The sequence below is a fragment of the Chelonoidis abingdonii genome, chromosome 7 (genome assembly GCF_003597395.2).
Source record: "Chelonoidis abingdonii isolate Lonesome George chromosome 7, CheloAbing_2.0, whole genome shotgun sequence".
Lineage (NCBI taxonomy): Eukaryota > Metazoa > Chordata > Testudines > Testudinidae > Chelonoidis > Chelonoidis abingdonii.
Genome location: NC_133775.1, coordinates 105,364,469 through 105,389,235, shown reverse-complemented (window position 1 = coordinate 105,389,235; position 24,767 = coordinate 105,364,469). Strand labels below are relative to the sequence as shown.

The window sequence follows — 24,767 nt, the reverse complement described above, 5'->3', positions numbered from 1 at the left end:
CGTTTGATCAGGAAAAGCGGGGGAGCACGCGGTGCCCCAAGAGAGAGGAATTGAGACCCCAGAGCTGCCCAGCCCTGCACCAGGGGACCAGCTGGGGGCTCAGACGGGTGGCTGCCTCCCCGGTTTGGACATGCAGGTTCCCTGCGGCGCTGGGCTCCGGAGCGGGCTCCCCCTCCCCCGGCCATGCCAACGCGTGTTATCGAACAGGCGCCTGATATGCCGCTCGGCTCAGCCCTGCCAGCTGGGGATGTGGGGTTTTTTTTTGCAAGGGGGCTTCTGCTCGGGTATTTACGGCGCGCGGCGGTCCCAGCAGAAGTTCAAGCCGATTACTCGCGGTTCGCTCCCGGGCTCGCAGCTACAGCGCCGGGCACGGGGCGCAGAGCGAGTCCCGCCCGCCCGGCCATGGGCTGCACTTGCAGCACGACCGGCCGCTGCCACGCCAGGAGCAAGGTAACGGCGAGCGACGCCCTCCCCCAGCTGGGTTTGGGATGGGTTCCGCTTTGACAGCGATTCCAGCGCCGGGGAAGGGTGGCAGCCCCCAGAGCCTGCCCTGCTGGGGGCCCCCCGCCAGCGCCCCGCTGCTCCAGCCCGGCACAGAGCTTACCGGGTGGGGGGCTGGGCGTCTGTCCCCACCCCCTTTAGACAAAGCCCCTTCCCCCAAACCATGAGCAGGAGAAGAGGGGGTGGCTGAAGGCCGGGAGACTAACAGCTGGAAAGGGGTGACACGTTGTTCCTGAAAACTGCAGCGGGTGTGTTGATTGTAGAGTTGTGTGTGGTGAAGAGGGTGTAGGAGTTCCTTCCCCAGTAATGTGGGGGGGGGGCCTTGAGAGGGTCTAGGGGTTCCTTCCCTAGTAATGGGGGGGTGTAGGGGGTGTTGGAGAGGGTCTAGGAGTTCCTTCCCCAGTAATGTGTGTGTGTGTGTGTGGAGGGGTCTTGAGAGGGTCTAGGGGTTCCTTCCCCAGTAATGTGTGTGTTTGGGGGAGTCTTGAGAGGGTCTAGGGGTTTCTTCCACTGTACTGGGTATATATATATATATTTATTCACAACATGGGAAGACTCTGGTGAATCCCAAAGGCACAGCAAAAAAGTGCCCATCAGAAGTGTCTCCCTGAGCCTCAGACAGCAAAACCTCTCTCTGCCAGGAAAGGGTTAGCAGCAGTACCCGGAGAAGGGGTGAATTCCACCAGAGGCCTCAAAATTGGGCCAATTCTCCTCTCCGTTCCCTGACCTTCCTTCCACCTCTAGCCCATCACTGGTTCCAGGGATGTTGGGGGGAGGGGGAAAAGTTGCTTTTAAGATTGAAGGAAACTAACTGTTCTACAGCAGGGAGGGTGGCGGCCGGGGAGAAGGCATCTGAGATAATGCCGTGAGCCTAGAACATTAAAGCAGCACCAGAGCAGGAGGTCTGCAAACCTCACCCTCAAGCATCTGATGGTTAGATCCTTCCTTGTCTTTCTTTGCTACCTGAGCTGCTAAGCAGGAATTGCAACAGCTGGTTTTCTCGGGGTGCGAGCTACATTTGAGCAAAGTACTCTCAGTGAACTGTTTATTCTGTGGATTTAGCTTGTCTCCAGTTCTGGAATTATCCTCAAACAGTCTGATCTTAACAAGCGTGTTCATTATTTGATTGAAACTTCATGTGTCCATTGTCAGTTTCTGGGGTGTTTCTGAACTATTGGTTTCCCTTGTGCTTACAGTTATTCGCTATTTCTTATTCGGGGCCTGTGATTGGTCACCTTAGCCAGGCAGTGCACACTGCATGGATGATTTTAAAAGGAGGGAAATCACAGAGTTTGCAAGATGGCTGCACAGAGCTTTGCACAAATTAATATTTGCACGAGGGAGTAGCTCTGAGACTTCCAGGAACACTGAGCCGGAAAACAACCACTTGTACAGATACTAAGGGAAAACGGAAACAAAGGGACACACCTGTCCAAGAGAACTCACAAGGGAGTTGCAGACAGAGGTCTGAATGTTGTTTTGTTTTTTTTTTCCCAGCCCAATGCACACGAATAGCTGTCTATTAAAGAAATGTACTAATCTTCTATGCACAAGGTCAAACACTTCTAGGCCAGTCCATGCCTCTAAAGGCTCCCTGTACAAAAGAGATACTGGGTGAGAAATGCTGCATACAAAAGGCCCCAGGAACTGAGACTGGGGCATTTTGTTGACATGAGATGGAGTCATTTGGAGACACTTCCCTTGATTTTGATATGTCCAGTTAATACCATGAACTTAGCTGGGGCAAGGAAGGGAATACAGACCTTGCTGGTCACATCTTTAAATCAAGACTGGATGCCTTTCTAAAGGGTATGTCCTAGCGCAGCCAGAATTTATGGGCTTGATGCAGAAAGCACAGGGTGAAATGCTACGGCTTGTGTGAAGCAGTAGGAGAGACTAGATGGTCACAGTGGTCCCTTCTGGTTTAAAAATCTCTGGCACAAGGATAGATCAGAAAGCCTGAAAGGGGGAGTGTAAAAGGGACTGAAGGTGGGGGAAAGTCAGAGAGTCACAAGGAAGTAGAAGACGAATCCTCAATGATAGGATTTGAGAAAAATAAACTGTCAGACGCTGCAGGCCTGGTTCCATTCACGTTTACTGACTTCTCAGACTGGGAGAAGGTCCTTGGACCCCAGTGGTTCTGATGTTTTAAATGGAAGTGGATGTTTTAATTGCTGTGATTCTTTCACCACTGCATGGGGTTAAACCTGATTGCCAGAACTGGGGATGGGAAGGAATTTTTTCCCCAGGACCCATGTTGTAAATGACCTTGGGGAGTCGTCACCTTTCTCGGGGGTACGAACCAGGGATCATCTGTTCAGATCAAGTGGGCGTATCATATCTTCTGAGTGCAGGGGGGAGGGCATTGGCAGGCCTCAGTCCTTCGTGTCATCTATTTCTGTCTCTTAGAAGAGCATAAAGATAAGAAAGTGATTGTGCAGGTGCCGAGTGCAAGAACCCAGCTGGGATCTTGCAGCTATACGACCACTGGAATGTGATCAGCTCTGTAACTCAGCTGCTTGAAGTAGCAGGACACAACCTGCATTTTGTCTGACATCCAACCATGAGAGGTGCCGAGAGGTCTTCTTAAAAGATCAGAGCTCAGGCCTATCATCATTCCAGCAGTGGGTTATATACATTGTAATTAGTGCTGCTTACACAGAGAGAGAGAGACACACACACACAGTAGAACTTCAGAGTTATGAATAGCAGAGTTACGAACTGACTGGTCATCAGTCACACACCTTATTTGGAACCAGAAATACACAATCAGGCAGCAGCAGAGAAAAAAAGCAAATACAGTACAGTATTGTGTTCAATGTAAGCTACTAAAAAAAAAATGAAAGTAAGATTTGACAAGGTAAGGAAACTGTTTCTGTGCTTCTTTCATTTAAGTTAAGACGGTTAAAAGCAGCATTTTTCCTCTGCATAGTACAGTTTCAAAGCTGGATTAAGTCAATGTTCAGTTGCAAACTTGAAAGAACAACTATAATGTTTTGTTCAGTTAGGAACAACCTTCATTCCTAACGTGTTTGTGAGTCTGAGGTTCTACTTTATTTACTTGAAATCAGAAAGAGTCAGAAATTAAGATGCTAACGAGACGGTTAACTCAGCCACAAAGCTCAGTCTATATGTTTATGTTGCAGATGTAATTGCACGAATGGTAGTATGTTAAAAGCCATGAATAGACAATGGGATATAAGTGGACCGTGCCTCTGCAAGCCCTGCTCTTGAAGCATTGAGCACCTGCTTCCATTGAAGTTATTGGCCTAACCTTCCTCCCATTGATGTCCATAGCAGTCACAGAGCAAAGCTCCTAGTGACTTTAGGGGGAGCAGCATCAGGATTTAAACACACATCCCTTGTGTTTTGGTGATTTCATTCTGCAACATAAATGTTGCCTTATGCATTAAAAATGCAATTTTAGAAAAAAATCTTGCTCGAAAATCTAAGGCACAGATCCTGCACCATTGACTGCTCCTGGGTGCATCTCTCTACACACGCCCAGACTCACTGACTGCACAGGGCAGCACACACATGTAGTCAATTGCAGGACTGGTGCCTCCTCAGTTCCTGAAGAGTAGAGTAGAGTAACAAAGGGACACAGCAAGTACACACTGAACAGTGCATGTGCTCCAAGTACCTCTGCAAACGTGCCAGTACTCCATTGGCACATCCAAAACTTTCTTAATTTTCAGCCAGGTTTTGATGCTTGATTATGAGCCTTTTCCCCAGTTAGGCTGAACGGACACCTAAGAATCAAGTTTCCAAGCTTCAGACAGTTTGGAGTTACCTCTAGGAGGTGGGGACCGTGACCGTAATTTTTGACACTGGGAAAAGTGGTTTGATTTTCTTCTGCCCACACTCATCATTCAAACATAGTGAAAGGGGTTTGGACCAAGCTGCAAAATAATTCAGCTCCGGACAGACACCCACTTTAAGGCCCCTGTACGCTGCCAGAGCAGTGGGCTTGTGAAACACAGCTTTCCTGCACTGCTGGACGTCCTGCTGTGCAATTTATTTGGACCGTCTTTCCAGCAGAAACTGCAGCCAGGGACATGTGCTCATTCTGGCACCTGTGAACTGGTTAATGGTCTCTGTGGGATACTCCTAGAGAGACTATCACGGAAAAGGAGAGAGATCGTTAGCACATGTGGAATATTCACACTTTTCTTCCCTTTGTAAGCCTTAGGCCCTATTCTCCCCTTGCAGGGCGTGAGTCATGTAAAGTCCCTGGGTTGGTATTGGACACAGGGACAGAGGCACAATCCAGGAGCTTCCAACAGACAGCCCTTTACTGCAGCTTGCTCAGTGATTGCCCTGCACGGATTCAGCCACTTGCACCTCCTGGGGGGTGCCACGACTCGGATAGTCAAAGGCGCAGTCCGCTCCAAACAACACCCATTGCATTCCATGGGAGTTACTCCTCTGCTGTGCGGAGTGGGGAGAGCAGACCCCATCATTCGTGTACAGTGTCATGGCGGAGAGAGGGATCAGATCTAGACGTGATGAACACAAATGCAGCAGGCCAGGAAGAGCTGAAAAGAAACAAATCAAACCAGCATTTCTTGTATTTCCCAGGTTCCCATTTCCTTTCGCTGGGGGTGGATACCAGCAGCAATAGGGCATCAGTCTCTGCGTTAGGTTTGCCCCAGGGGAAAGGCCTTTGGGGCCTGCCTATCATTGCCCAGCTCTAGCTAATGGGCCCGACCATCCTCTCTGGACTGTCAAAGTGCACCAGGATAAGAGAGACTCTGGCCGGGAATCCCAGACTGGAACAACCCATTATGCCACCAGGATCGGGAGCAGCAGCTGGCAGGCGTGGTGCCAGGGAGAGCAGCTGTTCTGTGTGAGGAGGAGGCCCTGTTTACCCACACGCTCTGCAGCCTGTGCAGGCCCTGTGCTGCTTCTAGGCGGGGGATGAGGATCCATGTTGGCCTGACCAGTGCTGAGGAGGGGAGGTAGCTGCTCTGTGGTCAAGACCCTTGCAAGCCCAAAAGGGCACCAGAATCTCATGCAAATGCTCCCTCCTCCAGGCTTCTGCAGCGCCTGGCCACTCGGTCTCCTTTAGGCAGGAGCCCTGGAAGCTGCTGCTCCCTGAGGGCATACATGGGCCCCTGGGAGCCATCTCTGTGAGAATGGGAAGAGGGCACCAGGGACTGAGGGGATCCTAGTGCAAACTGTAGCAGGGTGGTCACCCACTCCTGTCTTAAAAGGCTTAAACCAGCCTGGGGAGAGGGCTGTGGCAGGGAAAGCAGCTACTGGGCTGATCGGGGAAGCAGCCGCAGCTGGGCCACGCCCCAGTCAGGCCTCAGCTGGCCCTATATAAGAGACTGGGAGTGAGGCACTAACAGTCTCTCTCTGCTTTCAGAGGGAGAGGGGCCTGGCTGCTGGGAAGCTCAGGGTGCCTAGAGTGAGGCACGGCTGAGGAGCCCCAGGCTGGCAACTCTCCAGGCTGTAGGGCCTTCTCCAAGGCCCAATAGAGGTACTGGCTTCAGGGGTGAAAGTAACTTACAGGACTTACTGGTACTGCTGGAGTCCTGAGGAGGCAGGGCCTCTCAAGATTTAAAGGCCCTGGGGCATGGGCTATGGCTGGGAGTCCCAGAGCCTTTAAATCAACCTGGGGCCCCAGCTGCAGAGGTGGCTGGGAGCTCCAGGGGCAAATTAAAGGGCCCGGGGCTCCGGCCGCCATGGAACTCTGGGCCCTTTAAATCCCCGCCGCAGCTCTGGCCGCTGGAGCTCCGGCCGGGATTTAAAAGGCTCTGGGCTGCCCGCAGCTGTGGAAGCTCTGAGCCCTTTAAATCCAGCCCCAGCCTGGCTTCCGGAGCCGTGGGCAAGATTCAAATGGTTCTGGGCTGCCTGCTGCGGTGGGGAGCCCAGAGCCCTTTAAATCCCCACTGCGGAAGCCAGTGCAGTCCGGCACGGCGTACTGGCTCTTGCCAATACGCTGTACCAGACCGTACCAGCTTACTTTCACCTCTGACTGGGTTGCAGAGAAAGGCAGTGGGTCCAAAACCCTCTTTCCTATGATGAGTGGCTTATACTGCAGTCTACCCAGGGAATGGGGCTAGATGGTGACTGGCAGTAGCCTGTGACTGAGGTGGGGATAGGGGGTGGGGATTCCCTGGGGAGTGGAGACCCTGAGACTGAGGGGTTACTGCTAGGAGGCAGCATCCCAGATAATGGGACACTGGAGTCCTGGGAGGGAAACGGGCCAGGTGGCAGTAGGACACCAGCCTGCAGAGGGTGCTCCAAGGCTGGAAAATGAGCTAATTCCCAGGACACCAGCAGGAGGTGCTGCAGGGGTGAGTCCACACTGTTACAAGACCCACCAAGAGCAAGTGCTTTTGGGGAGAGTGGGGTAGTCCTGGGAGCTGAGCTGCTGCCTCCTTTCCCCTGTGGGCTGATATGACCTGATGGGCTCCCATTCTTACAGGATGTCAGCTGGTTCCAGGGCTAGGCAGGGACTGAGGGACCTGGTCAGATCCCTCCCTGTCTGTACCACACACATACACCCCACCTACCCCCTCCCCAAGGGGATGCACTGTTTCCCCATGACTTAAGGGGTGTTCCTGGGAAGGTGCGGGCTGCCGCCAGCCCCTGCAGAAAGCAGGCAGCTAGACAGAGAAGGGTCCATCCCTGACGTTTCCACAGGTGCCACTTTCTGATTGGAACCTGCTACCCAGCTGCCCCGGGATGAGGCTGGGAGAGGATGGTTCTCCTGACTGTTCCTTTGGGGTGTGGGCTGGGAATGGCTTGTGACACTTCTGGCTCCCAGCTATGATCAGGGAAGCTAAGTGGAGTCAGGGGCCCGATTTAAGGTTTGCCCATGATTTGTTACAGCCTGAATACTCTCTTTGCGGCTCAAGTGCCAGCCATAAGGGGACGCTGTAGTGGCAAAAGGCAACCAGCCTGGCCAGAGGTGCCATGGGGAACCTTGACGTGCTCTGCCATGGGTTCAGGTTTTCCACGTGTTGGCCTCTGTGTGCTTTCAAGTCTGTGATTAATTCAGCAAAACTTCCACCCAGCTGCAGAACACCCTTGGGAACACCCTGGCTTTTACAGCATGCAGCTGATACCAATCAACAAATGGGATGACTTGCCTCTCAGACATACCTGGGGCCCAGGCAACAATTACATGCCCCTCCCCTTGATCTGACATTGTAATGCCTCTCACAGAGCTGGCAGTACCACTCCTTCCCGCCAGCCCTGTGGCGCACAGACACAGGAGCACCCCGGTTTCCTCTGAAAGAATTCTGTACAGGTTCATGTGCCCCCTCCCTCACATCACCATAGTGTCTGAGCAGCTTCCAATAGTGCATTAAGTGATGAGGCTGACATCTGCCACATGTGGGCTGTTCTCTGTGACATGCTCCGTGTGGGAAGATATGCATGTGCAGGGGAGGGTTTTGTCGGAGAGGGGTTTTTTTAAGTGTATGTGCAGCTTTGTGTTTATTTTAGAGGAGTCCAGTTGACAAAATGTGCTTTGGTGCTTGGGTCAGAAGGTGGGAAGAGCTGTGATGGGCCTTTGTTCCTGGGTGAGCTTGTTCCAAGCGTCCCCTGAAACATCTCTGCCTCCTGCATGGACAAACTTTACTCTGATGGTCGAGGTTCCATTGTCCTTGAGGAGCAGAGCTGTCCATGGTGGTCCTCAGGCCAGAGCTTCAGGTGATATTTTATTGTTCCAGGCATGGTAGGAGCGTATGATGCTGCTGTAAAAAGCAGTCCCTGTGCCTAAGAGTATCACTCCTTTTGGGGTAATTTACTGCTTGGAGAAGAGGTGGACTCCTCAGTTTATTTCAGGGTTTCCAGGCTCCTGGCTGTCTCCTTGTCTGTCACTCATTCCTCCCCACCCCCAGGGACTCTGTGATGCAATGACAGCAACCTCTTTGATCTTTCCCTGTCCCGGGGAATCATGCACAAAACCCCACTGTCCATTTATCTCTCTCTAAATGTATCTGACACACTTCACAGGCTGTAAAGTAGCAGCCCCTGCAGTTGTTTGATATTTCTCGTCCCCTCTCAATCTCTCTCTCTTGCACATGCTGTGGCTTGGAGGTCCGGACAGCGTTCCAGCCCAGTGTTCAGAATTCAGGGAGGGTCTGCAGTTTTTAGGAAAGGCAGCACTGGCCTAATCTGTTTTGCAGCACTGGGCATTCCCCTTCTTCTCCCCCCCACCCCCCAACAATTTAGTTTTCAGTCTCTTTTCCAGCCTGCATCCTCTCTAATCCATCCCCTACAAGCACCTCCAGGAGACCCATGGCAGTGGACAGCAAAGGACTCTCCTTGTCTCCTCACTTTCCATGGTTGTTGCTGTGAGATAAGAGTACTTGCTGCAAAGTCCTTCTAGGGATGTTCTGGGGAGGATGCAGGCACCAGCTTGGGCTTTGGACAGGCTTTTTTAATTTTGCGCTGCTCCTTCAGAGGAAACTTGGCTCCTTCTCGCATTCTGTATGTTTTGGTGGCACGGAGCCTGCTGGCCCAAGTGAACGAGCCATGTGCTTCCAGCACTTAAACACTGAGAGCCTGGGGCCAAAATCTTCCTAGCAAGGGTAGCTAGAGCAGGAAGGGTCTCGTAAAAAATAGGGGACTGTGACGACTCTTGACCCGTTTCCAGGTCTTCTACTCTTCAACCCATCTCTCCTCCCTCCCATTCTGGCATGGAGTCACTATCCGTACAATTCAGATAACTTTCAGGGCTTTGTTTTCTTGGCTCTCGGGTTCCTGGTGCAGATGGGGGTTCTGCCAGTTAAAGGCCCCTGTCTTGCCCAGGGCTGGGTCCTGAGTAGCTATCCGTTTCCATTCAGTAAGTGGTGTCTGCATGCCTTTATCTGCATCAGAGAAGCTGGGCACAGATCACCCCAAGGTATGTTTACCTATATGACTATTATGCCATTGTTTTCTGCGTACTGCACCTTTCAGTCTGTAGGGACCCTTCTGTCTGCAGGGAAAGGCAGGCAAGCAGTTTGTGTTCAGTTCACCGCAGCCTATTTGATTTCCAGGGCAGAACACCAGGGCAACGACAGGTCCTCTTGGGTGATGGGAGGGGGCCACAAATCCCAGAAAATCAACTAAATACCTGGAACCAAGAATGAAAAAACGGACAAGTGGAGGGCACAAGATCAAAACAAGGGATGCAGAGAGGGACCCGCAGCAGAGAACTCGTGCGCTACCCACTAATCCAAGTAGGAGTCCGTGAATGCCACATTTATGATGGGAGGCAGCTTACAATGCAGGGATCACTGAGTGGAATTCTCTGGCCTGTGTTATGAAGTCAGACTAGATGATCACCATGGTCCTTTCTGGCCTTGAAATCTATGGTATAAGCCCTCTTCAGACTTCCATGAACCGAATGTTCTGTTGTGGTGGGAGGAGATCTGCATCTGTGTGCATTACACATGTCTACACCTGCCCTGTTCTGGGAACTGTTTTCTGCCCATAGCAGCAGGTGTGCCATGTTGGGAATATTTCATTCCTGATTTTGCACATGCTACTTCCCTGGGAATCTTTCATTTCCAGATGTGCATCTTCACCATGCAAGAGGTGTAGCTAATGCAGCTGCTGTCCATAGGGTGATCTGCTCTCATTTTAAGTAAGATGGTGGGCAGGCGGTTGTTGTTGTTTGATTTGTTATACACAAAGTTCAAATAACTGAAGCTTTACTGCACTCACAGCTTTTAAAACAATTATAGGTGAATTACACACTGTTGCAACAGGTTACTTCCTTATAGCTTTTCTAACTGAAATTGTTATTGCTCTTGCTATAAATGGAGTCAGTCTGAAGCTACTGGGACATAAAATAATAAAAATGCTAGGCACGTATCTCACCTTTCAGCTGGGGCAGAGACTGACTGTGTTTCTGTTCTGTGGCTATACAGCTCCTAGCACAGCAGAGTGCTGATCTACAAGTGACACCCCAGACACAGCCTAACTGCAAGCAATAGTAGGACTCCCAAAGCACTTTAGGAACCAGGGGTGGTTTTGTATCTCCACTTTTCAGAGAGGGATGCTGAGGCAGAGACATTGACCCAGGGCTTAGCTTAACTCACACAGCAAATTGGTGTCAGTCAGGAACAGAACCCAAATGGCTGGACTCACATTCCTCTGTGCTGTTAGAGACTGGGACAAGAGAACAGATCAAGCCAGTCTAAGGTGCTGTCTATAATAAGGCAGTGCACACTTGCATAACTTCATCAGTATGGTTACACTGGGACAAATGTCCTGAATGTGGACAGGGCCTGCCTGGGTGTGACTTGTGCCTTTTTTGACATGTACACTAAGTTACACACCCTGTGTGCTGCCCTCCATTCAGCCAGGGTCCATGGGCCCAGTTTGGAGGTGGATGGTGAAGGGTATGAGATATGTTGGGCAGTGGGTGTGAATTTTCAGGAGTCTGACTGAGGTGGAAGAAAGTGTAAGTGATGCCAGTTGGATTCCTTCATGTTCCTTGACACCAGGTCTGTGCTACAGAGTTAGGCTGGTCTTGCTTCATTGTGGCAGGGTGTGAAAATCTGCACCTTTGAGTGACATGGGTAAGCCCACCTAACCCTGGGTGTAGACAGTGCCAGATCAGGGGAAGAATTCTCCTGTTGTCCTAGCTACTGCTTCTTGGGGAGGTGGAATAATGACAGCAACAGGAGAATGCTGCCTGTTGCTGCAGTGAGCATCTACACTGAATATTGGAGAATGTATGGAGATATACCTATCTCACAGGGCTGGAAGGGACCCTGAAGGGTCATTAAGTCCAGCCCCCTGCCTTCATTAGCAGGACCAAGTACTGATTTTTGCCCCAGATCCCTAAGTGGCCCTCCTCAAGGCTTGAACTCACAACCCTGGGTTTAGCAGGCCATTGTTCAGACCACCGAGCTATCCCTGCCCCCCAGCTGTGTTGCTGCAGCATTTCTAGAGAAGACAGCCCCAGAGCACGGGAGTCAGTTCTCTTCATTCCATTCCACAACGGTGTAACGCCACTGGTGTCAGTGGAGCCGTTCCTGATTTACACTAGTCTTTGTCAGTTGAACAATAACTAAAACTAATGTTGGTTTTTCCTCCAGTGTTACTAATGCAACTAAACTAAACTACTCCGGGGCTGGAACGTGACCTGCTGCAACTGTCCTGCCTAAGCAACCTCCTAAATCTGAGTTCTATAAACCCTGCTAGGATGGAAACTGTGACAGGATCTCCAGGGGGGCTGGTAGCAGGAGCTGATGCTCTAACAAAGCATTCCTCTGATAATGATGTCATTGTTTGAACTGGAGAGAAAGCGAGAGCTTTGCTGGTGCCAGATATTCTGAGGTGTTGCTAGAACTGGGCTTTATCCCTGTAATTGCCTTTGATTTAGTGTTGTTTTTCATCTCTCATTCCTGCACAGCCTCTGTGCTCTAGCCCAAGCTATTTCTAGGCTCTGAGCTGGGCTATAAAAAGCATCAGCTGAGCTACAAGTTTGTGGGCGTTGATAACAGATCTGCACCCACTATCTGATCCTGGGCTCTGACTGGCTAGTGAGCAGTCCGGGGTCCCGGGCATGCAGAGGTGGCGTGAAGAGGGGGTTAAGGGAGGGGAACAGCAAAAGCACTGGGAAATGTTTCCAGCCCTCTAGCTCCAAGAGTTTTGGAGCCAACCCCATCTCACTCTGACTGGTTGCTGGACAGAGTTGTACGTGTCCATCACATTGTCCAGTGCCCCCATCCCAGAAGGCCTTTGTGGGAGTGTGGGGCTGATAACGATACTAAGGCAAAGTGGAGATTTGTACTTTGAGCCAGGAGGGTCCTAGTAAGCAGACTGGCCTGCTGTTGAGACTGACAGCCTCTCCTCCCCCCCGGCCCCCCCGCAACGGTGGAAGGTCAGTAAATCTTCTAGCCTGTCTGTGTGGCTGGGCGGCTGCATAGGATGAGCCTGTGTGTGTGGGGGGGGGGTGCATTTGTGTGCGGTAGGGAGTGTGAGGGGAGGGGTGTGGGTGTCTCCTCCCTTCGCTGGTACGTGGCTTCTCTACAGAGCACTTCTGCAAACAGAAATCCAGGGCCAAGTGGGAACATGAGTAACCAGGAGTGAGGATGGAAAGAAAATGAGCGTGTAATCCACTCTCACGTCCCTCTGCTGGGATTTCTCACCGGAACAGACCTTTACATGCCACAGGATATCTCCCCTATAATGGGGGCAGGGCCCCTCTGCATGGGCGCTCCCAGGTTACACGTTCCCCCTCGTGTGCTGTACCATGTTAGCAATAAGGCCACCCAACGTGTCACTTTCCATCCTACCCAAAGGAGAGAGGGTTGGCAGAAGGGCAGAGTGGGTTAAATGGAGATGGAGCAGCCTAAAACTGGAGGTCAAAGGTGGAAATAGCAGAGATACTGAGCTCCCTAGGAGCTTCAGAGCTGGCTAAACAGGATGGAGTGTGACAGAGGCTTGGGGTCGCTGGCTGGGGCTGCAGGTTGAACTACCCGTGGATAAATACAAGGTGCTGGGTACATTTCAGCAGCACTCTAGCAATTGGGAGCAGCACTCTTGAGCTGGACGGGACCTAGCTGAGCTGCTGGGATCTTAATGTTGCTGCAGCTCTTTCATTTAGAGGGACTGCTAAATAATATTTAAGGGTGTTTCATCCATGACACAATTCCCTTCAGGTCTCAGCTCTGCCATGAACCAGCATGGGTTTTTTTTACATTTTCCTCCCTGCATTTCATAATTCCAGTCTCCTGATTTTCCCCACAGAAACGACTAAGAGCTCAGCAGCCAAAGGGGCAGGTTTCCCAGGAGCTGACAGCCTTGAAGACAGAGAATCATGGTGAGGTGTACATCTTTTTCCTCACAAGGCTTTTCGATGCACTGATCCCTTTAAAAGCATTAAGCTAAGACAGGGTCCAAACAGATGGGCCAATGTATTCCATGCACAGATGCACCTATACCTGCTAAGACAGGCAGCACTGTGAGATCTGATGCAGCCAAATTGGCAGTGTGACTTGTGAGTCTTCTGTTCTGGTCCATACCAAGGCCATCTCCTCCGTGTTTACTCAAAGCTCCTCCGGACAGGGAGGCTATGCGGCTGAGGATCACTGGGGTAAAAGGGCTTTACTGACTTGAGTTAAAGCAGAGTAGATTCTCTCACTCCAGTGTCCCTGGGGGTCTTGGCACTAGTCCCACCTGAGATGGTGACACAGAGCCACAAGATTGGTGCTACACGCCAGCTTTTAAACAGCTGTTTGGAGGATCCCCTTCTGTGTGGCAGACCCCAAGGGGTCCCACTCTTCCTTAAGGCAGGTCACGTGGCCTCAGTGCCTCCAAAACTGAGCCTCTGGGCTTCAGCACTCCTGAGACACACGTCCCCCTGAGAGAAACCGCTGGTCAGGTTCTTGGACACACTTCAGGGATCAGTGCACCTCAGCAAGTGTTGGCATAGACATCAGGCAGCCTTTTCAGAACAGAGGCAGATGGAACCCAGCACTGGGAAGGCCTGAGATTAGCATAGAGGAATAAAGGTTAAAACACCATCTGAACAGGCCACACCAGCCTTCCATCTAGTGTCCCTTTCTGGCTCTGGCTCTCCATGTCCCTGTGTCACTCCCAGGTGAGAACTGATGAGACCCTCCAAAAGCCAGCTCTTATCCCAGCCACCTGAAACCTTTTGGTCCGTTGTCTACCTCCTGCAGACCCATGCTGAGTTCACATGCTCCACCTGCAGGAGATTCCCAAAGATAAGTCAGTTGCTCAGTCTTTGAGGCGTCCGTTGTCTTTGTGGACCCTCTATTGATATGGGTCAGTTTCACCCAGTTACTTGACTGACCCATATCAATTATTTCACCCCAAAGAGATACCTGACATAACAGCTCGTGTCTTTCTCTGCCCCATGAGCAGATTTAACCCTTTTGCACCCCCTGGGGAGCAGTGCAAACTGCAAAGAGAAACTGAGGCACTCGTGGGAATTGTAAAATATTAAGGAGATTCCCACTTCATCACAGATGGTTCCTTAGAAATCGACAGAGTGTTTGGCATGCGTTCCTGGAAATGCATCCTTGTTCTAGTGGAAATATTGCAAACTTGTATGAGACAAACTGCACAGTGCAGAACCAGGCTAGAAATAAAGATCTGTATCCTCGTCTGGCATAAATTAGCCAATCTTCATTGACTCAATGGAGTGATGCTGATTTACACCAGCTGGGGATCTATGCTGAAACTCCATCTATGTCATGCTGCCACCACAGAAGCCTCTCTACTGATGGAGCAGGCTCGGTATTGGCAGGGCATCAGTGTAACTTTTTCCTGTGCTGCCCAGGAATGGGAATCAAAGAGATTCACAAACAGTTTCAAAGATGAACAGCAAATTCCACATGCTACTGTTCATGGACTGCCCCTATTAGTCACTCTTGAATGCCTGGGTGACAACACTGCTCGTGAAAATCTGAGCAAGTTCTGAAAAATGTCACGAGTTCATAAGGAAGAAGCAAGTTAAAAAACCAAGCTGCTTGCCCAAGGGAAGTGAGTAGGTAGAACTCTGGGAAGCTGCCTTCGTGTTTGTTCGTGGACTGAGAAATCAATGACTGAAGTCTAGTAATATGTATGACCAGGCGAACACCACAAATGGCCAGCTCAAAAACTGCACTTGTTGGCCAAAGCGTCCCACCAAACGAACAATCCCACCCCTAAGGAAGCACTCGGTGCAATAGTGAAGAGGATATTGCATGGAGAGGATGTTGTCGTATGCTAGTGGGACGAATTACCTTATGTGTATGTGTGTTCTTGCCCTGTTCGGAGTGACACGCTCTAGCCCAGGGGTCGGCAACCTTTCAGATGTGGTTTGCCGAGTCTTCGTTTATTCCCTCTGATTTAAGGTTTCGCGTGCCAGTAATACATATTAACATTTTTAGAAGGTCTCTGTCTATAATATATAACTAAACTATTGTTGTATGTAAAGTAAATAAGGGTTTTAAAATGTTTAAGAAGCTTCATTTAAAATTAAATTAAAATGCAGGGCCCCCAGACTGGTGGCCAGGACCTGGGCAGTGTGAGTGCCACTGAAAATCTTGCCTACCCCTGCTCTAGCCCTTATGTGAATGGCTGGCTCAGGCAGAGAACTACAGACAAGCTCAGAGATAAGTGCTCTCTACCAGCTGAGTTATTCAGCGGGCAGTGTTTGCCATTCGCTAAAGTCCTATTTAAATAGCTTCAGTCACCCAGTCAGGAAGTGGACACTGTACCATGTGACCACTCCCACACAACAAATTGTGACAAGCAATCAGCTGTAGCCTACTGTTTGCAAGGCACTTGGTGGCTGGAAATGATTTGCTCCAACTAGTCGTTGAGTAATGAATGCACCCACAGAAACTGGGAATGATTGACAGGAAACAAAAATCTAAATGAGACATGTTTGTGGTGCAGGGAGAAATAGCCAGCCACACCCCTCAGCCCTGAGCTGGAAGGATCATCCCCAGGAGTAGGGGTCTGCTGTCTCTATTTGATACTTGTCCCCATTGCGCAGACTGCCAACATGATGCCCTTGGTGCTAATTAGTGCCAGGAGTAGTGTGGGTAATTGTCCAGTAGGAACTGGGCTGAGATCATATTTTATGCAGGCCACCAAACTGCCCCCAAGTGATAATGAGCTTGACCAGGTCTGAGCGGAGAACAGCCCCAGAATCCTGTCAGCAAAACCAGCCAGCCACGGTCTAGCCATTTATGTTTAATTTGCAGTCATCACAGCTCCCTTGCACGAGGATGTGGAGACGAAGAAGGCCCTGCTGCTGGAGGAGCAGAAGAGGGAGATTGCGAGCCTCCTACAAGGACATCAGGAGGAAACGGAGAGGCTGAAGGAAGCCCACCAGGCAGAGACCCAGAGACTGACCCAAGACATTAAAATCGAGGTTGGATCAAAGTGGCTTCCCCACCCCAAGAGTGTCTGTCTAATGTCCCAGCGCAGTCCTGGGCATTAATGCTTTTGCTTTCTGACCTTCACACTGCACCACAACCACAGTTTCAGAGCTAGGGCGTAGCATATAGCAGGACCTTGATGACCTGATAGTCTCCAAAGACACCAGACAGCGTGAAATCCTTTGTGGGGGGGGTCAGCTAGCAGGCTTTGACATTCCCCTTCTGACCCTTATGTCGTATTCAGAGCCAGCTGGCCTGCTCCCCCAGTTATAGACACCTGTCTGTCTTCCCCAGGGTTAGTGGACTCAGTATGGTAGGTTAGTGTCCTCAGATTTCATCTCTAGACACCTAAGGCCATGAGTGAGGCTACAATTTTGTCATGGAGGTCACGGAAATCGTGAATTTGAATAAAGTCCGTGAAATCTCAGCAATGGCTGTAAAAACACACTTGACCTGGTGCACTGGGGTCGCAGCGCTGTTCAGGTTTGGCCTCTCCAGCTCCACCTACGGAGGGGTGGACAGACCCAACCTTAGAGGTGCTGTAACCCATTCCCCAGCTCGCAATGCCCAGAGCAGGAAGCTGTGCCTAGGCCCACAATACAAGAGCTGCTGCTGCAAAGTGAGCTCTCCCCCTCTCTGACTGCAGTCTGTTGTGAAATTTACATGCCAAAATCATAGCCTTAGCTGTGAGTGAAACTGAGCTCAGTGGTTCACTCTTCCTTGTCCCCCTTTTACTGATATCGCAGAGCTCTGCAAAAAGTGCAGTTGTCACAGTTAAATTCATTCATAAAAATAGGAAAAGGAAACTGGATCCGCTGCCAAGGAGATAAATAAGAGACTGCACAGGCAGGTACACTTATTTCTCTGAGATATCCGGATGCTTAGGGCTTGTTTACTTTGTTTCTAGGTGGAAAAGGAAAGCGATTTAGAGCTTAGCAAGCAGCTCTCAGAGCAGTTCAACACACTGAACAGAGAGCATGAAGAGAACCTCCGAGGTAAGGCCTGAGTCTCTCCTTTGCTGGGCGCTGGCTTCCCTCTACGCCCCCACTGCTATGGTTTAAACTTCTCACAGGGCTGATCTTGCATCTCTCCTACTCTCCAAACTTCTTGGCTCTCTTGAGCGGAGGCCGATCACCCCTGTAATGAATATTCAGCATTTTCTTTAGATGTTGTGTCCAAGAGACAGGGCCGTCCTTACCCATATGCAAAGTCTGCAGCTGCGTAGGGCACCATGAAATTTGGGGCACCACATTTCCTGATGCTCTGCGCAGCTGGGAGCTGCTCCCACCCCTGCTCAGCCCCCACTCCCCTGAGGATTGCAGCAGGGCTGGGCCTGCACTCATCGGCGGCAGGAAGGGCAGGAAGTGCAGCAACCCAACCCCAGCCCCGCCACCGGTGAGTGCTGGGGGGTAGTTCCAGCCAGCCCCGCTGCCCCCCTCCACAGAAGCCTGGGCCAGCCTCCCCCCCACCCCACAGAAATCTGGGGCCCCACCCACCCCCACAGGTGGGCTGCGTAGGGCCCCATAATAGCTAAGGACAGCCCTGCCAAGAGATCTGCCTGCTCTTTGACTTGCCCCATTGGCAAGCACCTACCATGCCCTCTGGATTACCATACTGTCACCTGTCATGCTCTCAGGGCCGCCATGATACTCCCTTACTGTCATGTTGTCTGCACCTCTTCAAGCCATGAGGGAGGGTACCCTGGGAAGGGCATGGAGAAATGCTGGCAGGAGATATTACTCTGTAGTTCATTAACTAGCATGGAGCATTTGTAGAAACCCAACCCAACCCAACCCAACGTCTGGAAAATTGACCCCACTGGAGTATTACGCTTGCAGTGCTGGTGCCTCTGAAATAAACCTAAAATTCTTCAGAAAGGAGACTCCTTCCATCGGAGCAGGATGCTTCCCAGGGAGCTGGTAGCGTTTACACTGTAGCCAACACTGTGAGATCTGGTCACCCAGTCTCAGCAGTAAGGCTGTGAATGGTGATGGGATCATTCCCTCTTTCTCCTTCTCTACAGGCAGCATATTGCCACTCTCCTTAGAGTAGCAATCGCTCCGCTAGTAGTCGTGTGACTTTAGCTGAGCGAGTCCTCCGGGGAGCTCCCAGCTGCAAGGCTGCTCCCAGAAATGGCATTTCCTCTGCTTACGGTTCCAAGCCTCTGCTGACTCTTAGCCCAGAGTAACTCTGGTCCCCCTGTGGCAGTGCCATCTACTGCCATTCTGTGTGGATAAGGGGCTTGGGCAGGGCTTGCTTTCCTGTCTCCTCATTCTGACATTGATTTTATGTTTCCCCTGCAGAAGTCCAGAGGGCCCATGACCAGGAGATGGTGCTCTTAAGGGAATCCTACCAAAGGTCCCAGTCTTCCTTACAGGTGCTGCTCCGCTTGCTGAGAAATTCCCTGTGGAGCAGAAGCTCTCTAGATTCAGCGCACAGGTCTAAGGGTGCTGGGAAAAACGTGCAAGGGACTTGCCTGAACAATCCCTGGGGTAAAACAGCACTGTCTGCCCCTCACTTTCACAAGAGCCAAATTGAGAAAACAAAGACTATTTGAGCTGAGTAACCCAGGCTGGTTGTTTGTGGAAATGAGCCTAGAGGGGCCTCTCACAAAGTGATCTTGCCTTAATTTTGCAGCAGTCAAATAGATTCTTAAATCAAAATGGCCACCTAGGCTTTAAATTTCCAAACATAAAACAGTCCTTCACTGGCTCAATCAAAAAAGTGCAGAGTTCCCCACAGCCCCAGCACCTTCTTCACCCTCGCCACAGCATGCCAGTCCTAGCAGCCAGCCAGGCCCTCCCTCTGGCTCCCCTGTTCTGTCCAAGGTGCTGGCGTCCCTCCACCTGCGAGGCACCCAGTCCTCCCTCCTTGAGTTCCAGGGAGTCACTGACCCTGCTCTAGCCTGGAGCCTGATTGTCTGCTGCTTACAGTCCCTCTCTTATTGGCAGCTTCCTGCGTAGCCTCTCGAGCTCTATTAACCGCTTGCATGCTGGTATGGGGCAGACACCCCATCACACCACTACTGACAGGGGACAAGTGGGTTGTGTTTGGAATGTCCCCATGTTGTTAATGGTGCTGAGAGCTTAGGTTTTGGTTGGGGCACATCTCTACTGGCAGGCAAGTCTGTAACCTGAACACTCCAGAAGTGAAACTGGTGCGAACAAGCTGCCTAACTGCCATACTGTGGCTCAGAGCAGAATTGGCAGAGTCAGGGAGTCTGTTCTTATGCAAGCAACCCAGGAAGTGCTGATTATAAAGAGATCTCTCCCGTGGTTACCGACTGACCCATTGTAACCAAGGAAGCCAGATGGCAGAATGCATTACAGTGGGAATTGCTCCCTGCTGCTGTTAAATACTGTATTAGGGAATTGCTGAATGGGGCTTCATTATTCATTGTGAAATGTCTTGCAGTTTGACTCCTGCCATCTCTGTACAACTCAATAGGTCATTTTCTTCCCTTATCTGAACAGTGCCCCTGCTGGAGGGGAGGTCATAAAACAGGACTGATAATCACATCCCTCTTCCTTTCTCTTCTGCCCTAGGAGACAATTGACAGGTTAAATTCCCAGCTGAAATCCTTCCAGGAGAAAATGAAACGAGTGGAGGAATCGATCTTGAGCAGAGACTATAAGAAACTTATTCAGGTGCAGGAAAACAAACAAATTGTGGCCTCTTGGGAAGGTATTTCTTTAACCCGTCATTTGTCGAGGTCTTTGAGCAAGCCTGTTGGATTTGTGATAGTGGCAATGGACAGCTCAAACTTAAGAGTCATAGAAGCATCTGTATGCTATAAATGCTTTATCACTAAAATAAAAGCTAAATAGAGGCCTCCTTGGAAGACTCCCTGTCACTGGATCTGGAGAGGGCAGTGTTCGTAGTGCCTGGTAAACCTGTAGTATGGTTGAAGTAAGCAAAGGGATAGAAGTAGATCATGAGACAATGAAGGGTACCTATTATGTGCTTTACGCAGGTAGTTCAAGCTCCTTGCACTGAGGTGGCTAACGCAAATGCCATAAAGACGTGCATGTAGGGTATGGATGAACACTAGTAAGCAAATTTTATGGGGTAAGAATCCTATCAATCCAGGACTGAGAACACTAGACAGTTATGACTACTAACGGTCATCATCTTTGGCTCACCTCCATTCAGGAATAAAGAACCAAACCATAACCATGCATTAGCCCCTCCAACTTCTCCAGTCAGTGGAGGACTCATGCATTTTCTTTCTCCCCTTCTAGGATTATGGGAGCCCCAGCCAGTTCTGGGAGCAAGAATTGGAGAGTCTGCATTTTGTCATAGAGATGAAGAACGAACGCATCCATGACCTGGACAAGAAGCTGCTGAACTTGGAAACAATGGTGGGTTTGATGTTGTTCTACCCAAAAGTGCATGGACTCCTTTGCAGGGGCAGCAATAGCGGAGGTGGAAAAACACAGCTTGCAGGAGAGCGCTCCACCTACCTGAATGCAAACAGCATTCTCCAGGCGCATTCCCCTCTGGCTCACCTGCTGCCTAGGGGCAGCTTTATGTCCTGGCTGGCCTCTCACCGAGCTAACATGTGGGGCACAGACACAGTGAGTGCAGCCAGCAGATGGAGGATTGCACTAATTGGACCAGGCTGCTGCAGTGCTAGGTGCTTGCTGGCATACACAGCAGGTTGCTGCTATGCATCATTAAACTCACATAGAGGTAACTTTTGTCAGTAACCATCAACGTTCTGATGTTGGCGCTTAGGCAGGGCCTCATTAACCAGTGTAGGGGATCGTCTGTTGCCAAATCCATGTCGCTTTTGACCCTTGACCTCTCCTTTGAATCCTCCTTTCCCAAACCCTTCTGGGATGTCACAGATGGAGAGGAACCTGCTTTTGGAGGAGAAAGTGAAAACTCTTCAGCAGGAGAATGAGGATCTGCACGTTCAAACACAGAACCACTTGACAATGACAAGGTAACATCCGCAGCCTAGTGCGGAACCAGCTACCTGCTGCCATTGTCGGAGCTCACGGGCTGAGCTCTGGGCTAGGTATGAATTGCACTCAGGAGAGGCTGTTTTCTGAATTGTAGGCTGATAACTAGATGCTGGGACAGAACCCAAAAGGCAGGTATGATGGCATCAAAACTAGCACAGAAGTTGCAGGATAGGGGGAGATAGTAGGGGTGCTGCATGCTAGGGCTGAGGTTCACTAGCCAGGCGCCCTGTGGGGGTGTGACTTTGTACAGCACTGGTCTGGTTCAGGTGAATATGGGGGTGTACATGTACATTCACAAACTTGGGCTTGCCTAGCACCCGTCTGGCTCTGGGCTGTGTGAGAGAGAGAGCGAGACCATGACCTTGCACAGCACCAGTCTGGCTCTGGTGAGAGTGTGTGTATGTGTGAGGCAGACCGTGACCTGGCACAGTACCTAACTGGCTCTAGGAGTGCCTATAATCTGCCCCACCCCTTTTCAAGACCATTCCAGGCCCCGACTGCCCTGGCCTCTTTGGCAGTGATCAGAACAGCTGGCAGGGCCCTGATCCCTGTCTCCATCTCGGTCCTCAGTTCTTAGGAGGTGACGAAGCTGAGCTGGTGTTTCTTTGCAGGCAACTGTCTGACAAGCTCCTGGTGGTTCGGGAGGCCCTGGACAAGGAGTCCCAGCTGCGGGAGCAGGCGCACCGGGAGAAGGAAGAGCTGCTGTACAGGGTCCTGAATGGTGACTCCTCCCCCACCTTCCCCATCCCCTCCAGCGAGGTGCCGCTCATCGCCACGTAGCGCTCCAGGAAGCGGCGATGGAGGCTGCTGGGATGAGGATGCAAGCGAGGGGCACCAGAGACTGTTCCACCCCTCGTTTTAGCTTTTCCTTTATTGCAGAGGTCTGGAGCGGCGTCATGGGGACTCTGTCCAGTACTAGGGGAGCTCCTCAGACCTCCAACCTTGGGACGGCCTCCCTCTAAGGGGACCGTGTGGTACTTCTCAGAACCTTTTCAATGTGCTTGTACCCTCCTGTGTGTCCCCCTGTCTGACTCTGAACACGAGGGAGCTTACGAGTCACCCCAGAACCTAGACACGTGCGGCGTGAGGTCTCCTGGCTTCACATCTCAGTCAGTAGCAGTGGTTACAAGGGGAGCCAAAGGGTTCTCGGTGCATTTGGGGTGGGGAAGAAGTGGCCTGTTTCCCGCACTGGTTTGCCCAGGTGAATCTGAACCGGAGCCCTGCATCTGAACAGCCTCCGCTTTTGAGGAAGTTTGGATCAGGCTTCGGGGCTGAAGTTCACCACTCGGGTCCATCTCTAACCAGAACCAAAAAGAAGGATGCTCGTCTCAGATGGAGCTGTTTAAAACAGCACCTAGCTGAGTCTCAGCCCCCTGCAGCTTTGTGGTGTACGCAGGCAGGCAGCGGGTCAGGCGACCCCTAGGTGTCTCTCTCTGGTCTTCTTCAAGAACAACCCCGCAAAGAAAGTTTGAGAGTCTCTGAGCTGGAACTGTGAGACCCATGCTCAGGGCTGTCACTGGCAGAAGATGGTGCCCTCTTCTGGCCAAGAAGCAACACCGGCTTCGGGAGAAGCAGCAAGCCTGCTGTTCCCAGCTGGAGAAACCATTCTGAGCGCCTGTAGCAGGCACCTGAAGTGGTGCCCAGGGTGGCAAACAGGGAATGTCGTCTGGGTCGTGTGAGGATGGGGAAAGATAACTCAGTGAGCGAGAGGTGGACAGAGCTTCTCTCTCCCTGGTGCACTCACTGCCCAGGTTTTCTGGGAGCAGATAGTTCCAGCGCCATAGGGGCTGCCGCAGGTGCCTGTCGCCTTCTAGCAGCTCCTCTTCGCAGTCCTCCAAGCTTCAGTCCAAATCCCCCTTAGACTTTGCTGTCACTGCCTCCTGCTTCCTTCTGGCTCGGCACAGCTGTCCTATTGCCCCAGGCTTCTTCCTGAGCCAGCACTTTCTAGTTCTGCACCTCCTCTCTGCCCTTAGCCCAAGAGAGGCCAGCCCTGAGTCTACCTCTCTTCTGGGTCTCCTCCTTGGCCTGCCTCTCTGCTCTGCTCCTTCCGTTGTAAAGGCCCAGCTCCAGTTACATCTAACACCCCTCCAGCTGCCACCCCGTGGCCTAACAGGGCTCAGGCTGGGTTAAACAAGCTGGAGGTTTATACCCCATCACAGGGCCAGATCTCCTCTTGCCCTAGGGCTCCTTTACACCACTCTGGCAGGGTAAAAGAAGGCATAAATGTAATTTATTCCCCCCTTTAAGACCCCTTTCCGCTTGCCAGTGTGGTGTCAAGGAACCTTTTTGTAAGTAGGACTCTGGCCCCTTGATGTCATATCGGATTCGCTCTGTACAAAGAGCCCCTGCTACCTCCTGTTCGTTTGCAAAGCATTGTCCACTGCACTCTAGACTCACCCTGTTGTCAGTAGCTACTGGTGTGGTGCTCTGCTCTTGTTCAATGATGATAACAGTCGGCTGCGTGCGTGTTCCCTCTGTGTGCTGCCCCAGCTCTGCCAGATCGCTGGTACAGCGACCCCCAAAGACCACAGACTCTAGTAAGGTATGAAGGAACCCAGGCCAGGTTTATTGTCAAACGAAGCGCAGTAATAGTTTCCTGTAGACTCTACAAGACATACTATGAATTTATGCCCCCTGGCAATGGACTGGCTCAGTCAGTGGCGGGACTTTCCACTGCCCCCCAGGCTGGACAAAGATGTGCACTCCGGGACCTACTTTTATACAGTTACAGGACAGATTACTCATCCCTACTGACGTATTGAGGTACAGCCCCTTGGCTCATATGGGGCTGTCTCTTCCTTTGATCATGTTGTTTCAAACAAATCTATCCATCATGTTGTCCTTTTGACCCTGTCTTTAAGATTCACCTGCCTGTTCCTTGTTTTGTCTGTGGAGTGTCCTTGTATCAAGATGTCCAGGTGCCATCTTGGCACAAGTTCCTCTTATTAGCACTTATGTGTGGATGCACCCGCTTCTAACAACCCTCTTCTCACCAACTTCTGTGAGCAGGGCCTGCCACTGGCTCACAGCCCAGCTTTTGCTTAGCAATGCCTAGAAGTACTTTGGTTCAGGCTTCAGGCCTCAGACTGGGCCTTTGATACAAGAGTTTGTTTCAGGTCCTCGTCTTAGTACAACCCCCTCACGCTCTCGTAGCTACAGGATACCTCCTGGAAAAGAATCTTTTTTCCTTGCGAGCTCACTTGTTCCTGCTGTTTACTCCTCCCCACCGTCACTGTGGAAAAGATCATGATCCTGGAAGAACACATGATGGCTGCGAACAAGCAGCTGTGTACTCTGAAAACCCCATGCTCACTTCACACCAGAGTCACAGCCACTGGGCATCTTGTCCACTCAGGCCTATACACCACCAAACTGAAAATTCTCAACCAGTGAGCCCCGATGCCTCCAGCTCCCATTGTCCTGTTTGTCAAGTGGG

At 51.2% G+C, this 24,767-nt stretch overlaps 1 protein-coding gene across 1 annotated transcript; it reads left to right on the top strand.

Moving 5' to 3' along the window:
- The first annotated feature begins 364 nt into the window (after positions 1-364).
- Positions 365-22,424, top strand: CCDC69 (coiled-coil domain containing 69). Its single transcript, XM_032772291.2, has 9 exons — positions 365-450; positions 13,213-13,285; positions 16,185-16,354; positions 17,269-17,356; positions 18,665-18,738; positions 19,907-20,008; positions 20,603-20,722; positions 21,212-21,309; positions 21,943-22,424. Exons 1-9 carry the CDS (start codon positions 403-405, stop codon positions 22,109-22,111), a joined length of 942 nt encoding a protein of 313 aa, XP_032628182.1. The 5' UTR covers positions 365-402; the 3' UTR covers positions 22,112-22,424.
- Positions 22,425-24,767: the final 2,343 nt, after the last annotated feature.